Genomic DNA, 17,860 nt, shown 5'->3' with positions numbered 1-17,860 from the left:
ACTAAAAAGGTCTAATGGTTCTATTGCAATGTTCATGAATGTGTTCTTTTATCTATACCAGCTGTATGCTGAGAGACATTTAGTCCATAAGGTGAAACCTCAGACAGTGAGATTGTAGGACAGAGAGCTCCAGGGTTGTCTATTGATATGCTTCAATAAGTACAGTGCTTTTTCTGCCGTGGAAACATGAAAACTGAACTCAGCCAATGAGTAAGATTGGGCTTCCTTTGTGCTGAATCAGTGTTTCCCTCTGATGAAACCTAATATCGTCTAACACACACACACATGCATGTCTGTACACTCACACATACACTCAGATACACACACCTATACACGCACACACATACTGTACACACACACACTCAGAACCAACCCCAATAGAATGCAGTTTCTCCTGATCTATCCAACAGATCTCTGATCTCATACAGTAGACAGTAGAGTTGGAATAGGGACAACACAACATCACATTCAGTATCTGAGAGATGCAATGACACTGTCAAGTCTTATTCCATATGGAGTGAACTGACGCTCACTTTATTGACATTGAGATGTGGAGAATGACCTCACTTTTCAATGCAATCATTTTGTTTTTAATTATAAATGTTGTTTCTCTCTCTATTTCTGTCTTGTAGCCCTGTTCTTCTTTCATCCTCTTTTTCCTCCCTCCTCCTTTTCCTCCTCCTCTCATTCTGCCTTTTTACATCTCTCTTTTTCTTCTCTCCCTCCTGTCTTCCCCTCTCCCCCTCATCTTCTACTCCTCCTCCTCTGTCTGTCTCTCCATCTGTATATTGTACGCCCCTCTCCCTCCTCTTTACCCTCATCCTTCTTCCTCTCCTCTATCTCCATCTCTGTTCCAACAAGCGCTCACAGACTCACTGAATTTGCAATAAACCTTTCTGGGAAGGGGGTTCCGCTAGCGGAACACCTGGCATACAGCCAGTGAAATTGCAGGGCGCCAAATTCAAACAACAGAAATCTAATAATTAAAATTCCTCAAACATACAAGTATTATACACCATTTTAAAGATAAACTTCTTGTTAATCCAACCACAGTGCCTGATTTCAAAAAGGATTTACGGCTAAAGCACACCATGCGATTGGCCTAGCCACAAAAAACCATACAGCCATTTTCCAAAGAAGGAGAGGTGTCACAAAAGTCAGAAATAGCGTTAAAACTAATCACTAACCTTTGATGATCTTCATCTGGTGGCACTCCCAGGACTCCATGTTAGACAATAAATGTTTGTTTTGTTCAATAAAGTTAATCTTTATGTCCAAAAACCTCATTTGAAATTGGCGTGTTATGCTCAGAAATGCATTGTCTCAAACAAACATCCGGTGAAAATGCAGAGCCACATCAAATTACAGAAATACTCATCATAAAAATTGATATAAGATACAAGTGTTATACATAAAATTAAAGATACACTTCTTGTTAATCCAGCCGCTGTGTCCGCTTTCAAAAAGGCTTTACAGCTAAAGCACACCATGCGATTATGTTAGGTCAGCGCCTAGCCACAAAAACCATACAGCCATTTTCCAACCAAGGAGAGGTGTCACAAAAGTCAGAAATAGCATTAAAATGAATCACTTACCTTTGATGATCTTCATCTGATGGCACTCCCAGGTCTCCATGTTGGACAATAAATGTTTGTTTTGTTCGATAAAGTTCATCTTTATGTGGAAATACCTCCTTTTTGTTCACGCGTTTAGTCTAGTAATCCAAATGCACAAAGCGTGGGCACAAAGTCTAGACGAAAAGTCAAAAAAGTTCCATTTGAGTTCGTAGAAACATGTCAAACGATATTTCTAATCAATCCTTAGGGTGTTTTTATCATAAATATTAATAATGTTTCAACCGGACAAAACTGTTTTCATTAGAAAGGAAAGGGAACGGAGCTCGCGCTCATACGCGTGACTAAACTAAAGACTTTCAGCTAAGCCATCTGCTTAGAGTGGTCTTATTCGCTCCCCTTTCACAATAGAAGCCTGAAACAACTTCTAAAGACTGTTGACATCTAGTGGAAGCGTTAGGAAGTGCAATCTGACCCCACAGACACTGGATATTTGATAGGCATTCACTTGAAAACTACAAACCTCAGAATTCCCACTTCCTGGTTGGATCTTTCTCAGGTTTTTGCCTGCCATATGAGTTCTGTTATACTCACAGACATTATTTTAACAGTTTTGGAAACGTTAGTGTTTCCTATCCAAATCTACTAATTATATGCATATTCTAGCTTCTGGGCCTGAGTAACAGGCAGTTTACTCTGGGCATGCTTTTCATCCAAACTTCCCAATGCTGCCCCCTATCCCTAAAGAGTTTTAATTGCAATTCATCTGATCACTCTTCATAACATTCTGGAGTATATGCAAAATGCCATCATTCAAACTGAGGCAGCAGACATTGTGAAAATTAATATTTGTGTCATTCTCAAAACTTTTGGCCACGACTGTATATTGTGTGTTTTGGATCATTGTCTTGCTGCATGACCCAGCTGCACTTCAGCTTCAGCTCACAGACAGATGGCCTGACATTCTCCTGTAGAATTCTCTGATACAGAGCAGAATTCATGGTTCCTTACTGTGGAATGCAGTGTTTGGTTTTCGCCAGGCATAATGGGACCCAAGTCGTCCAAACAGTTACACATCTGTCCATAGAACATTCTGCCAAGAGTCTTGATGATCATCCAGGTGCTTACAGATGCTTTTTGGCAAACTTGAGTCAACTGTTTGGTCAACATTGGTCCCATTATGTCTGGTCAAAACCAAACACTGCATTCCACAGTAAGAACCTTATAGCAACGGACAAGCATGGTGGTGGTAGTGTGATGGTTTGGGGATGCTTTGCTGCCTCAGGACCTGGATGACTTGCCTTAATAGAAGGAACCATGAATTCTGCTCTGTATCAGATAATTCTACAGGAGAATGTCAGGGCATCCATCTGTGAGCTGAAGCTGAAGCAAAGCTGGGTCATGTAGCAAGATAATGATCCAAAACACACAATCAAGTCTACATGAAAATGCTTAAAAAGCAACACATTTGAAGTTTTAGAATGGCCTAGTCAAAGTCTAGACCTAATCCAAATTGAGATGTTGTGGCAGGACTTGAAATGGCAGTTCATGCTTGTTAAAGCAGTTCTTCATGCAAGTGTGGGCCAAAATTCCTCTGCAGGTATGTGAGGCTGATCAACAACTACAGGAAGCGTTTGGTTGCAGTCGTTGCAGCTAAAGGTGGCAAAACCAGTTATTGAGTGTAAGGGGGAAAAAACAGTTATTGAGTGTAAGGGGGAAAAAACAGTTATTGAGTGTAAGGGGGAAAAAACAGTTATTGAGTGTAAGGGGGAAAAAACAGTTATTGAGTGTAAGGGGGAAAAACCAGTTATTGAGTGTAAGGGGGAAAAACCAGTTATTGAGTGTAAGGGGGAAAAAACAGTTATTGAGTGTAAGGGGAAAAAAACTGTTATTGAGTGTAAGGGGGAAAACCAGTTATTGAGTGTAAGGGGGCAATTATTTTTTCACATGTCGGAATTGGGTGTTGCTTTGTTAAATGAAATAAATGAAATAAGTATATAATTGTTGTGTTATTTGTAAACTCAGGTCCCCTTTATATAATATCAGGTTTTGGTTGAAGATCTGATAACATTCAGTATCAAAAATAGGCAAAAAATAGAGAATATCAGAAAGGAGGCAAATACTTTTACACAGCAGTGTGTGTCTCTCTCCCTCTCTCTCCCCTCTCCCTCCTGTAATCCTCCTCCTCCTCTCTCCCTGATGTTGATAGGAGAGGACAATGTTCTGTACTGGGGTGACAGACCATTCACAGAGAGGTGACAATTAACGTCACAAACACACACACACAAACGTATAAGAACACGAACATACACACACGCATGCCAAGAAGTGACAGTCACATCATGTAGACAAATATAATCACATAGACAAAGACAACAAACCTCACTGTGGTCTCCAGGTGACAAAGACAACAAACCTCACTGTGGTCTCCAGGTGACAAAGACAACAAACCTCACTGTGGTCTCCAGGTGACAAAGACAACAAACCTCACTGTGGTCTCCAGGTGACAAAGACAACAAACCTCACTGTGGTCTCCAGGTGACAAAGACAACAAACCTTACTGTGGTTTACAGGTGACAAAGACAACAAAAACCTAACTGTGGTTTCCAGGTGACAAAGACAACAAAAACCTAACTGTGGTTTCCAGGTGACAAAGTCAACAAACCTCACTGTGGTCTCCAGGTGACAAAGACAACAAACCTCACTGTGGTCTCCAGGTGACAAAGACAACAAACCTCACTGTGGTCTCCAGGTGACAAAGACAACAAACCTCACTGTGGTCTCCAGGTGACAAAGACAACAAACCTCACTGTGGTCTCCAGGTGACAAAGACAACAAACCTCACTGTGGTCTCCAGGTGACAAAGACAACAAACCTCACTGTGGTTTACAGGTGACAAAGACAACAAAAACCTAACTGTGGTTTCCAGGTGACAGACAACAAACCTCACTGTGGTCTCCATGTGACAGACAGCAAACCTCACTGTGGTCTCCAGGTGACAGACAACAAACCTCACTGTGGTCTCCAGGTGACAAAGACAACAAACCTCACTGTGGTCTCCAGGTGACAGACAGCAAACCTCACTGTGGTTTCCAGGTGACAGACAACAAACCTAACTGTGGTCTCCAGGTGACAGACAGCAAACCTCACTGTGGTCTCCAGGTGACAGACAGCAAACCTCACTGTGGTCTCCAGGTGACAAAGACAACAAACCTCACTGTGGTCTCCAGGTGACAAAGACAACAAACCTCACTGTGGTCTCCAGGTGACAAAGACAACAAACCTCACTGTGGTCTCCAGGTGACAAAGACAACAAACCTCACTGTGGTCTCCAGGTGACAAAGGTGAAGAAGTGGAAATCAAAAGCAAAACATGTTAAACTGAAGTGATGTATTTAAACAGAAAATACACAGATTAATTTGCTGACATTTTCATACATCAAAACGTTCCCTTTGTGTGTATCATAAGAAGCCCCACTCGTGACTGGTCGGCAGGTCAGTGATGTCAGCCAATGCTGTCAGGATTTGGAAGTGTTTATCTGATGGAGCTCAGCTGTTCTGAGAGTCGTTACTATGGAGACGTGCTTGGAGGAACAGACTATGACGCTATCTAACAGAAAATGGCCTTTTAAATAAGCTAACCCCAAGACTCTCAATTCATTTTTACTTGATTCCTCACATCCTCTCTGCTCACCTCCTTCTCAAAACACATTGGACAATAATATCTCAGGGGAGGGACCATGGACCTTCTCCTCCAATAAGGTTGAATTAGGAGTCCAACTCTTACCTTTTTATCCTAACCCCTTACCCCTGGACTATAAAGCTAACGCTTCACAAAGAACAACTAGCTGAAGTACATCAACAAGTCTGATGTCACTTCTGTTCTTCCTGCATGGCCAGACCATCTAGTGACAACTAGTGACTACTAGTGACTAAAACTATGTAACAGAAGAGCAGCTGTTCTGTGTTACAGAAGAGAAAATACACAAGAACAAACAGCCCATCCTTAGACACCACATACTTCTGTAATCACACACTGTGACGTGGAATGATGAACGACTGGAGAGTTTATATTAGTTGATGAGAGAATATCGAGCAGTTGAGTTTCTTTCAGTTTGATTAGCGTCATTATCTCTTAATCTAAGCTTCTTTCCCATGTCTCTCTACATTTGTGTTAACAGTGACTTTCTCATGTCTCTCTACAGTTGTGTTAACAACAGTGACTTTCTCATGTCTCTCTACAGTTGTGTTAACAACAGTGACTTTCTCATGTCTCTCTACAGTTGTGTTAACAACAGTGACTTTCTCATGTCTCACTACAGTTGTGTTAACAACAGTGACTTTCCCATGTCTCTCTACAGTTGTGTTAACAACAGTGACTTTCTCATGTATCTCTACAGTTGTGTTAACAACAGTGACTTTCTCATGTATCTCTACAGTTGTGTTAACAACAGTGACTTTCTCATGTCTCTACAGTTGTTAACAACAGCAATTTTCCCATAGAGGGCACTGAGTCTGAGTCATCACTAGGCTAAACAGACACCCACTCTATCAGCGACAGTGCCTTTAGAGAGAGGAGGGAGGGAAGAGAGGGGATAGGCTGAGAGAAGGAAGGTATAGAGTGAGGGGAAGTAGAGAGGGAGGAGAGAGGGAGCGGGAGAGAGGAGGGAGAGAGAAGGAAGGAGAGGGCAGGTAGAGATAGATAGAAGGACTATCCTCTGAGTTGAGAGTCAATTAAATTCAAAACAACTTTATTAGGAAAGGCATATTCAGTTTACAAGTGTAAATATCAACATCAAAACCAGACCTCTCTCCAATATAATACATCCTCCTTTAGACAGCACACTATGAATGGGGTGGTTGAGTAGGTAACCCTCCCCTCAGATTCCATCCACCTCTACCCAGCAGTTCCTCAGTCACATTAATAACAGTGTCTATCTGAGTGAAGTCTGATCTCTCTCGGGAGGCTGGAGATCGATGCGCTGTGATGATTCTAAGATAAGAAAACTCTAGGTGGCTAATCAATGATGCTAACAGCCCAGCCTGCTAAGCCCAGCATGAAACCAACTGGTTCTAGGTGTGTGTGTGTGTGTGTGTGCAGAAACCAAATGGCAATCTCTTAAATCTTGTTTGAAAAACACTCTTCCAATAAGGGTTTTAATTGAAGGTTGACTTTAGGATGTGATATGTTATCCTCATCTGTATTCTCAAAGCTATATAACAACATTACTGCAATGTTGCTCCGGTGAGCATTAAGAACATTATTGCACTTAATGGACTGTTGGGAAACATCACCATCTTGTGGCTGAACATTGACATAGAAAACCTGCCTTCACTACTGCTGATGGTCGATTGTCTGAAAACTACAGGTAATTAACTGCTGCTCGACTTGGACTGAAATAGGTGCCGGTACTCATTTTTGGTGCCGGTACTGTTTATATTTAGGTGCAGGAACTCCACAATACTTTGGAGCTAATATTCTATAAGAGGTACAGGAGCTCAAGTAGAACATTTGAGGTGCCGGTACTCAGCTCAGGTGAACTCCTGCCCAAGTCAAGCACTGCAGGTAACTGCCAAAATAATGGAAACACTTGAGTACACGTGGGATACAAAGTATATTGAAAGCAGGTACTGTACGTCCACACAGGTGAGGTTCCTGAGTTAATTAAGCAATTAACAGCCCATCATGCTTAGGGTCATGTGTAAAAATGCTGAGCAAAACATTATTTTGGCTACCATGGCTATGTCCCCATAGGATGACAATGCCCCCATCCACAGAGCACGAGTTGTCACTGAATGGTTTGGTCACTGAAAGGTTTGGTCACTGAATGGTTTGGTCACTGAATGGTTTGGTCACTGAATGGTTTGACCAGCTTGAAAACGATATAAACCATATGCCATGGCCGTCTCAGTCTCCAGATCTCAACCCAATTGAACACTTATGAGAGATTCTGGAGCGGCGCCTGAGACAGCATTTTCCACCACCATCAATAAAACACTAAATAATGGAATTTCTTGTGGAAGAATGATGTCGCATCCCTCCAATAGAGTTCCAGACACTTGTGGAATCTATGCCAAGATGCATTGAAGCTGTTCTGGCTCGTGGTGGCACAAGGCCCTATTAAAACACTTTATGTTGGTGTTTCTTTCATTTTGGCAGTTACCTGTACATTACTGATGCTGAACTGATTGCTCAATTCAAATCAAAGTTCACTGTCATATTCACAGGATACAGCGTAGTACACAACACAATGAAATGATTTATTGCAAGCTCTCCTTGCAGTTCAACAGCAAAAAAAAGTATTTAACAAAAATATAGTAAGAACCATTAACATGCAGGACAAAAAGTCACTGTTGTAGTAAATCATGTAATAATCTAATTTCAGAGGTTTACTGAACATATGACAGTGCATACAGACCTGGGCTTCCTGTTGTATTTATTGGACTGTTTTCATTCTTCCCAATGTCATGTTATATCAGGAAGAAGAATATGGATCTCGTCCACTAAGATGATATGGTCCACAGAGATAGATGGACAGGTAGGTCTTATTGGATTACATTATGAAGAAGATGACCAGCACTGGCAAACTGTGATTTACTATGTTAACACATGAAATGATAACCTTATCCACAAAATAAATTGGTGCTGATTACAATACTTATTTATGACATTTGTTACTGCATTAATAACTGGAATTGAATAATTACATTATCAATGTAAAATGTTAGTACATGATCTGCTGATTTATGTAATATGTATTACATTATAAATAATTATTACATTATTTGGTCACTATTACATTATCAGTTATTTTAACAGTATTTCAATGTTTGGTATAAACCAGTCAGTCAGTGACATCTACAGGAGTGATGACCAGTGGGGATGAGTTTCTACCAGTGTAATTATTACCAGGGCTGAAGAATGGATAGAGTTTCTCAGTGAAGGTACAGCCAGTGAAAGAGTAGATATGAGACCTGGCCTCTATATTGTAGAAGGAGACCTGACCCTTCTCATAATCCACAAACACCCCCACCTTCTGGGGCTTCTCTTTCAGGTAGAGGGGGACAGGGGGGACAGCACCAGCCCAGTAGTCTCCATTCCTCAGCATCACAGTCCAGTATCCATCCTCAGGGTTCAGGTAAATCGTCCCTTTTCTGTTGATGGACTCTCTGGCCACTCCTAAAGACCAGCCAGTCTTCTCCTTCACCTGCACCTCATGGTAGAATCTCCCTGAGGAGAAGCCCTCCTTTCCCAGGACACAGACAGAGATATCAAACCTCTCTGGGTTGTCAGGGAGATGCTGCCATATGTCTCCACATCTAACTTGTTTCCTGTCTTCAGACAGGATGAGTTTAGGATGTGCTGTATCAGGATCTAGAGTTACATCCACTGTGGAGAGAAACACACACTTTATTAGAATTACAAAATATCACTGGATATATAACATAAGTCTGGGGAACTACATTTTACTGTATAATACATTATTCTCTGACATATGGCTATTTTGCAAAAGGTATGACATCTAATGTAATGTATTCATGTAAGCACTCTAGATAGAGTTGTTGTATAAACCGTGTGCATAAACCTTCTGCTGTCTATCATACACAACAGAAGTAAACATGCAGGACTGTTGAGTCTAACTGCAGAGTAACATACAGGACTGTAGAGTCTAACTGCAGAGTAACATACAGGACTGTTGAGTCTAACTGCAGAGTAACATACAGGACTGTTGAGTCTAACTGCAGAGTAACATACAGGACTGTTGAGTCTAACTGCAGAGTAACATACAGGACTGTTGAGTCTAACTGCAGAGTAACTTACAGGACTGTTGAGTCTAACTGCAGAGTAACATACAGGACTGTTGAGTCTAACTGCAGAGTAACATACAGGACTGTTGAGTCTATCTGCAGAGTAACATACAGGACTGTTGAGTCTAACTGCAGAGTAACATACAGGACTGTTGAGTCTAACATACATGACTGTTGAGTCTAACTGCAGAGTAACATACAGGACTGTTGAGTCTAACTGCAGAGTAACATACAGGACTGTAGAGTCTAACTGCAGAGTAACATACAGGACTGTTGAGTCTAACTGCAGAGTAACATACAGGACTGTTGAGTCTATCTGCAGAGTAACATACAGGACTGTTGAGTCTAACTGCAGAGTAACATACAGGACTGTTGAGTCTAACATACAGGACTGTTGAGTCTAACTGCAGAGTAACATACAGGACTGTTGAGTCTAACTGCAGAGTAACATACAGGACTGTTGAGTCTAACTGCAGAGTAACATACAGGACTGTTGAGTCTAACTGCAGAGTAACATACAGGACTGTTGAGTCTAACTGCAGAGTAACATACAGGACTGTTGAGTCTAACTGCAGAGTAACATACAGGACTGTTGAGTCTAACCGCAGAGTAACATACAGGACTGTTGAGTCTAACTGCAGAGTAACATACAGGACTGTTGAGTCTAACCGCAGAGTAACTTACAGGACTGTTGAGTCTAACTGCAGAGTAACATACAGGACTGTTGAGTCTAACTGCAGAGTAACATACAGGACTGTTGAGTCTAACTGCAGAGTAACATACAGGACTGTTGAGTCTAACTGCAGAGTAACATACAGGACTGTTGTGTCTAACTGCAGAGTAACATACAGGACTGTTGAGTCTAACTGCAGAGTAACATACAGGACTGTTGAGTCTAACTGCAGAGTAACATACAGGACTGTTGAGTCTAACTGCAGAGTAACATACAGGACTGTTGAGTCTAACTGCAGAGTAACATACAGGACTGTTGAGTCTAACTGCAGAGTAACATACAGGACTGTTGAGTCTAACTGCAGAGTAACTTACAGGACTGTTGAGTCTAACTGCAGAGTAACATACAGGACTGTTGAGTCTAACTGCAGAGTAACATACAGGACTGTTGAGTCTAACTGCAGAGTAACATACAGGACTGTTGAGTCTAACTGCAGAGTAACATACAGGACTGTTGAGTCTAACTGCAGAGTAACATACAGGACTGTTGAGTCTAACTGCAGAGTAACATACAGGACTGTTGAGTCTAACTGCAGAGTAACATACAGGACTGTTGAGTCTAACTGCAGAGTAACATACAGGACTGTAGAGTCTAACTGCAGAGTAACATACAGGACTGTTGAGTCTAACTGCAGAGTAACATACAGGACTGTTGAGTCTAACTGCAGAGTAACATACAGGACTGTTGAGTCTAACTGCAGAGTAACATACAGGACTGTTGAGTCTAACTGCAGAGTAACATACAGGACTGTTGAGTCTAACTGCAGAGTAACATACAGGACTGTTGAGTCTAACTGCAGAGTAACATACAGGACTGTTGAGTCTAACTGCAGAGTAACATACAGGACTGTTGAGTCTAACTGCAGAGTAACATACAGGACTGTTGAGTCTAACTGCAGAGTAACATACAGGACTTAGACAATAATTTTCTGATTGTTTCAAGATCAAAAAAATGAAAGGTAACACATTACTTGAAGGGGGTATACATAAGGCATTTATAACATCTTTATGAAACCAGTCATAACACCTCCATGAGTGTTGAACTATCATTCATAAGAACCTGTTAACAATACTATCTAATAACCTAGTACTACCTTAAAGAATCTAAACTGTCACTTTAAGGAGTCATTATTGTCATACTAACCATAGTCCATGGTCATATTCTTCAGGTTTCTTCTCACATACTCAGCCTCTCTCTGTTGCTGTGGGTCTGAGGTGAGAGTAGCTATGATCTTATTCATGTCAGCACTTCTGATGTTCATCAGTTCTTTCTCAAATGTTACCTCTTGTTTTAACACAGCATTCTTCTTATTGAGTTCACGAACATCATGTTTAAGATTAGAGTTCTCCTGCTCCAAGTATAACTTAGAGATGTTCTTCCGATCAGAAATCTCCTCATCAGAATCTTTTTCCTCCTCTTTAACTTCTATTATCTTCCTCTTTTTAGAGACACTCTCTCTCTCCTCCTCCTTAAGAGAAAACATGAAACACACAGTTCAGGTAATATAATACATTCACAGTTCAGTTCATCTCATTCTAATAGTGTTAGAAGTGCTTGTAGATAAGTGTTTGTAGTCATTTCACATAGTGTATTGTTAATGACAGCACCTCTATGACGCTCTCTGTCTGTCCAGCGTTGCCATTGTGGTCTTTGTGTCCCCCGTCTCCAGTGACCTCAGACAGGGTGTGTCGCTGCAGTGCTGGGACAGTGTAGTGGTGCCTGACGTGGCTCTCACAGTAGGAGACAGTGCAGGTCAGACAGGACTTCACCGCTCTGAGCTTCTGTCCAGAGCAGATATCACAGGCCACATCCCCAGGCCCAGCGTAGCCCAGAGCAGGGAGGGCAGGACTGAAGCCTGCCTGCTGGAGCCCCTGGAGCAACCTGGCCAAGGCTGTGTTAGTGTAGAGCACAGGCCGGACTCTGGATCTCTTACTGCACTGGAGACACACATAGTCTCCTGCAGGGTCGGGCTGGGCCCAGTATGTGCTGATGCACTGCTTGCAGTAACTGTGTCCACAGGGAATGGAGACCGGCTCCCTCAGCACCTCTGAACACACAGAGCATCTGAACAGATCCTCAGTCAGCAGACTGACACTGAGAAAGAGATGGGGGGGTGTTAGTACATGGCCTTCCTCCTAAACTCTACCAGACTGCAGTCTTCTAAAGCAGCTGATTTACTCTCTCTGGCCTTAGATCAGACTCCACTCTCTCCTGCTTAGTCCAGAAATTCATACAGAAATATATATCTAGCTGCAGTCACTCTGGACAGGCCTTTATACCACCCCCTCTCACCTTAGATCTGGAAGACAGACTTCTGCTCTGAAGTTGATGTCTTGGCCCATTGACCTGTCACTCTTCATAGACAGACAGCTGGGAGCAGGAGACTCCACTCTCTCCTGCTTGACACTATGTATCAGACAAAATCATACCTTAGATTTAATATAGTGTTCGCGAAGCACAGCGAGCTAGTTTTCCCTTTCTGAATGTCACAACTGTCTTCAAGAATGGACCAAGGCGCAGCAGGTAGATACTCATGTTTTTTAATTTTAAAAAAAGGAGTAAAGTATCCACTGGACAAAAAACAATAAAGACGACAGCAACAGTCTTGCAGGCACATACAACGCAGTGCAAGGACAACTACCCACAACCCCAAAGAAAAACACACACTCCTATATAGGACTCCCAATCAAAGGCAACTCAACACACCTGCCTTCAATTGGGAGTCCAATCACCCACACAACATTTAACAAACACAAACCCTCTGCCACATCCTGACCAAGACTAACACAATTACGCCCTCTGCTGGTCAGGACGTGACAACAGTTCAGGAAGCTGAGCCAAGAGCAGAACATAGCTGGTCCCACAACTGTCAGACATTGGTATATAATGGGTTAAGATAAACAAACATGCATCTTTTATATGTTGCATATATTAGTTAAAGCTGGAACAATGTTCTCACCTTGAGTGAGGGAGATTTACAATTTTGAAGTTGATGTCTTGGCCCATTGACCTGTCACTCTTCATCGTCAGACAGCTGGGAGCAGGAGACTCCACTCTCTCCTGTTCTATACTATGCATCAAATAATGAAGCATCACATTATGACAATTTCAAGGAATATACTCCTTCCTGTTTGACCCTACACATCAAATTGAATATAAAATAAGGCCTAATTCTGTTTCATGTTTTCTTATTATGAAGGCAATATCTGAGACAGTAAGGTGGTTTGTAAATATGATTGTGTATGTAGTTTGTGCTGTAGAGTATTTATCAGAATGAAACTGAGCATTGGTTAGTGTTTATCCCTCAAACATCCCCTCTCTCTGACTCACCTCCTGCTCATGACTCCAGGATCTCCCTCAGGCTCCATACAGTCTGATGTCTCTTTAAGACTCTGGACTGCTCAGACAGATCTCACTCAGAAAACCTAGCCAGTAAACATAAACAGTTATGTCTATATATACAGTACAATATAAGGCTCTATCTATACGTAATTTCACACAGCATTGTATCTTAGTAATCCTGCATTATGTCTCCTTTTATAAAGCACAGTTTTTTATCAACCAAATTTTATGTCACGTTTGGTAATGAACCCTATAGTGGGCTGTAATGTCACGTTTGGTAATGAACCCTATAGTGGGCTGTTATGTCACGTTTGGTAATGAACCCTATAGTGGGCTGTTATGTCACGTTTGGTAATGAACCCTATAGTGGGCTGTAATGTCACGTTTGGTAATGAACCCTATAGTGGGCTGTTATGTCACGTTTGGTAATGAACCCTATAGTGGGCTGTTATGTCACGTTTGGTAATGAACCCTATAGTGGGCTGTAATGTCACGTTTGGTAATGAACCCTATAGTGGGCTGTTATGTCACGTTTGGTAATGAACCCTATAGTGGGCTGTTATGTCACGTTTGGTAATGAACCCTATAGTGGGCTGTTATGTCACGTTTGGTAATGAACCCTATAGTGGGCTGTTATGTCACGTTTGGTAATGAACCCTATAGTGGGCTGTTATGTCACCCTTTATAGAGTATGACATAAGCTCATAGATGACTTGTGAATCATCTATATAGAGCTTAAAGACTTGATGTATGCAATATAAAGCCTTTATAAGTTGTAGTTAGTTTAAAGAGGAACTCTGCCTTCTTACCTGATCTCATAAATCATCTGTTGTAGGGTTATTCAGTAGGCTTCCTGTTCATGTTTTCAATCTCTGCAAAAGAGAAACCATTGTCAAACAGGAATAGGCTGTATGCAGAAGCTGGCTGGCTGCTCAAAGCCAAAGTAAAGTAAATATTTCCAATAATAAATATATATATATAAATATTCCTTTACTTATACAGATACAGTGCCTTCGGAAAGTATTCAGACCCCTTGACTATTTCCACATTACGTTACAGGCTGTAACCTAAAGGCTGTAACCAAAATGTGAAAAAAGTCGAGGAGTCTGAATACTTTCCGAAGGCACTGTAGACCCAGAAATCCATTTTTGTCCTCTCTAGTGGACATCAGTTCTTGGTCTGTATCTCTGAGGCCATACAAGCCACTGTATTAAGTCCTGTTGTCCCTTTGACAGGACATTCTGGGCTTTCAACGATAACACGTGTGGGGGTGTGTGACCTTTATATTCCTGGTTAAAAAAAAAATTATGCATCAAAATTATACATTTCATGGAAATTTGAAAAGAAGTGTGTGTAATTATTAATGATAATTTTTGTGATTTTGATATTTACATTTTTTCTAGTAAGTAAATATCTCAGGAATAGTTCAGTGAGCTGTCAGGACTGTGTAATATTTGTTTCTAAATAAGAGTTTATCAAGAAATTACACCAGGATGCCGCAACTATGTTATTCACCTACTGTCATTTTTTCATATTTGTGCCCTAATAACCACTAAAGAGGACAATTTTGCCCTTACAATAAAATATATATAGCAACATATTTGCCCCCCAAAAATAGGTAATGTTTTCACCTAAATACACATATGTTATGTAAAAAATGTATAAACTGTTGAGAGGCGGTCTTAGGAGATATGGCAAATGTGCCCACTCTGGTTTTGGCACGTGCGCTCTAGCCAACAGCTCGCAGAAAGGGGCCTACAGTGTGGGTAGGCTACCAACGTTATGAAATTATTATAAACACAACATGAGCTGAAATAATAAATCCCAGAAATGTTCCATACACACAAAAGGCGCCTTTCTCTCAAATGCTGTGCACAAATGTGTTTACAGCCTTGTCAGTGAGCATTTCTCCTTTGACAAGATAATCCATCCAACTGACAGGTGTTTTATATCAAGAAGCTGATTAAACAGCATGATCATTACACATGTGCACCTTGTTCTGGGGACAATAGAAGGCCACTTTAAAATGTGCAGCTGTGTCACACAACACTGAGGAGTATTTATGCCTGTAATAAAGCCTTTTTGTGGGGGAAAACTCATTCTGATTGGCTGGGCCTGGCTCCTCAGAAGCCATGGCTTCACCCCTGCGCAGTCATGTGAAATCTATAGATTAGGGCCTAATGAATTTCAATTGACTGATTTCCTTATATGATCTGTTACTCAGTAAAATCTTTGAAATTGTTGCCTGTTACGTTTATATTTTTGTTCAGTATATATCAATATTTGCGCATAAAGGCGTTTCCACCGCAATTTCTCACATTATACATTTTACCTAACGTTACACAAAAAGGTCTCACCATGTCAAATTTGTCTGTCTGAATCTATAAAATTGTATCGGCATTTCATGTTTCTATATATATGAGCCCTCTCGTGACCTTTTTCATGCGTCAGGTGGTTGGATGGAAACCTGGTTATTTAGATCCAAGTTGTAGCGCCTTTAGAAAAATGTCTTTCCCTAGTGAGTATACTGAAACTCCTGAAAACTACAGAATGGAGCCCAAAATGTACTCCACTATGACTGTCATTCATAGCCATTTTACACATATCGGATACAAAAATGATCATTTCAGTAGTACCAGAACTTTATCAGAACAATCAAATACTTGCGTTAGCGGGTTACATAACGTAGGCCTACACTCTATACCTTAACACATGGTGGTTACGGCACATGCATTTCATGAAAGACAATAATAATAAAACAAATTGTTTCTATAAAACTTTAAAACATGAAATAAAACATGAAATTAGATTATTGCATCTTATTTACCAATCTCTGCAAACAATTAGAACAGGAGTATCGAACTGCGTGTCCTCTAAAATGGTGTGTTTAACTTTACTTTTACTTTCAGTTTGACAGTTAAAGAGATGCAATTCTGCGTCCTGCTCTACTCCACACAGTTGACTGGACTGGTAAAGACTGCAGTGTCTTCTACTGACCAGCAGGTAGCACTAATATACAGAGTGTTGTGCACTTTAACTCAGTAAGCCTTTTCTCTCTCTCTCTCTCACACACACACACACACACACACACACACACACACACACACACACACACACACACACACACACACACACACACACACACACACACACACACACACACACACACACACACACACATGAGTGGATTGGTTGGGGATGCATTTTATTGGTCTGATCCCAAACCAATCTCACACTACCTATCATTAGGCCCTTGATGCCAAATGTAGCACTGAAGAGAATAAAGTCACAGCTGTGCTTGATCCAGTGACTCTGCTGTTAAGCACACTATCTCCTGTGCCATAAAGGTCAGGATCTCTTGTCTGCGGACATTACTTCTCCTTCTGGTTTTGAGTGGATAGCTACTCTAGTCTCCAGGCTCCATTTTAAGCTCTGTTGGGGTGTGTTGACTTTCCACCATATTGGAACTGGGCCTCGGAGTGTGTCCTAGTGTGTTGTGGTGCAGGTGATCTCAGAGGGAAAGAGAGAGAGAGGGAAAGAGAGAGAGAGGGGGAGAGAGAGAGAGATTTCTACTTGAGACCAGGAATGAGCAAACATTATAGGATTTGGGGGATTTTTTTTTTACTGATTTGTTCGTAAAACACACACACCTTCCATCTCAGAGAGTAGCTTTGTCTTTCTCTCCAGCCCCGGTATCTCTCAGAGAATAGCCCTGTCTGTCTCTCCAGCCCCGGTATCTCTCAGAGAGTAGCTTTGTCTGTCTTCCCAGCCATGGAATCTCTCAGAGAATAGCCCAGTCTGTCTGTCCAGCCCCGGTATCTCTCAGAGAACAGCCCTGTCTGTCTCTCCAGCCCCGGTATCTCTCAGAGAATAGCCCTGTCTGTCTGTCCAGCCCTGGTATCTCTCAGAGAGTAGCCCTGTCTGTCTCTCCAGCCCCGGTATCTCTCAGAGAATAGCCCTGTCTGTCTGTCCAGCCCTGGTATCTCTCAGAGAGTAGCCCTGTCTGTCTCTCCAGCCCCGGTATCTCTCAGAGAGTAGCTTTGTCTTTCTCTCCAGCTCCGGTATCTCTCAGAGAATAGCCCTGTCTGTCTCTCCAGCCCCGGTATCTCTCAGAGAGTAGCTTTGTCTTTCTCTCCAGCCCCGGTATCTCTCAGAGAATAGCCCTGTCTGTCTGTCTGTCCAGCCCTGGTATCTCTCAGAGAGTAGCCCTGTCTGTCTCTCCAGCCCCGGTATCTCTCAGAGAATAGCCCTGTCTGTCTGTCCAGCCCTGGTATCTCTCAGAGAATAGCCCTGTCTGTCTGTCCAGCCCCGGTATCTCTCAGAGAGTAGCCCTGTCTGTCTCCTCAGCCCCGGTATCTCTCAGAGAATAGCCCTGTCTGTCTGTCTGTCTGTCTGTCCGCCCT

At 41.8% G+C, this 17,860-nt stretch overlaps 1 protein-coding gene across 3 annotated transcripts; it reads right to left on the bottom strand.

The window, feature by feature from the left end:
- Positions 1 to 7,813: 7,813 nt before the first annotated feature.
- On the bottom strand, positions 7,814 to 16,418 carry LOC106587314 (E3 ubiquitin-protein ligase TRIM39). 3 transcript variants are annotated; one of them, XM_014175582.2, is made up of 8 exons: positions 16,285 to 16,418; positions 14,267 to 14,329; positions 13,446 to 13,540; positions 13,075 to 13,185; positions 12,408 to 12,521; positions 11,723 to 12,209; positions 11,259 to 11,583; positions 7,814 to 8,963 (listed from the first exon to the last, which is right to left on the bottom strand). In XM_014175582.2, exons 3-8 carry the CDS (start codon positions 13,481 to 13,483, stop codon positions 8,419 to 8,421), a joined length of 1,620 nt encoding a protein of 539 aa, XP_014031057.1. In that variant the 5' UTR covers positions 13,484 to 13,540; positions 14,267 to 14,329; positions 16,285 to 16,418; the 3' UTR covers positions 7,814 to 8,418. The 3 variants fall into 3 exon arrangements, with proteins under 3 accessions (XP_014031057.1, XP_014031059.1, XP_014031058.1); XM_014175584.2 differs by having other exon boundaries at positions 12,408 to 12,511; positions 13,176 to 13,185; XM_014175583.2 differs by having other exon boundaries at positions 13,075 to 13,180.
- Positions 16,419 to 17,860: the final 1,442 nt, after the last annotated feature.

Source organism: Salmo salar, chromosome ssa26 (assembly GCF_905237065.1).
Source record: "Salmo salar chromosome ssa26, Ssal_v3.1, whole genome shotgun sequence".
Lineage (NCBI taxonomy): Eukaryota > Metazoa > Chordata > Actinopteri > Salmoniformes > Salmonidae > Salmo > Salmo salar.
This window is presented reverse-complemented; position numbering and strand designations above follow the sequence as displayed.

What these genes read in the sequence shown, in the direction of transcription:
- LOC106587314 (XM_014175582.2), bottom strand. Translation starts at nt 13,483, where the DNA reads ATGGAGCCTGAGGGAGATCCTGGAGTCATGAGCAGGAG. An exon ending in CCTGGAGTCATGAGCAGGAG is followed by an intron (nt 13,186 to 13,445) that starts GTGAGTCAGAGA and finishes TTTGATGCATAG; the next exon opens with TATAGAACAGGAGAGAGTGG. An exon ending in AGACAGAGAGCGTCATAGAG is followed by an intron (nt 11,584 to 11,722) that starts GTGCTGTCATTA and finishes TTTTCTCTTAAG; the next exon opens with GAGGAGGAGAGAGAGAGTGT.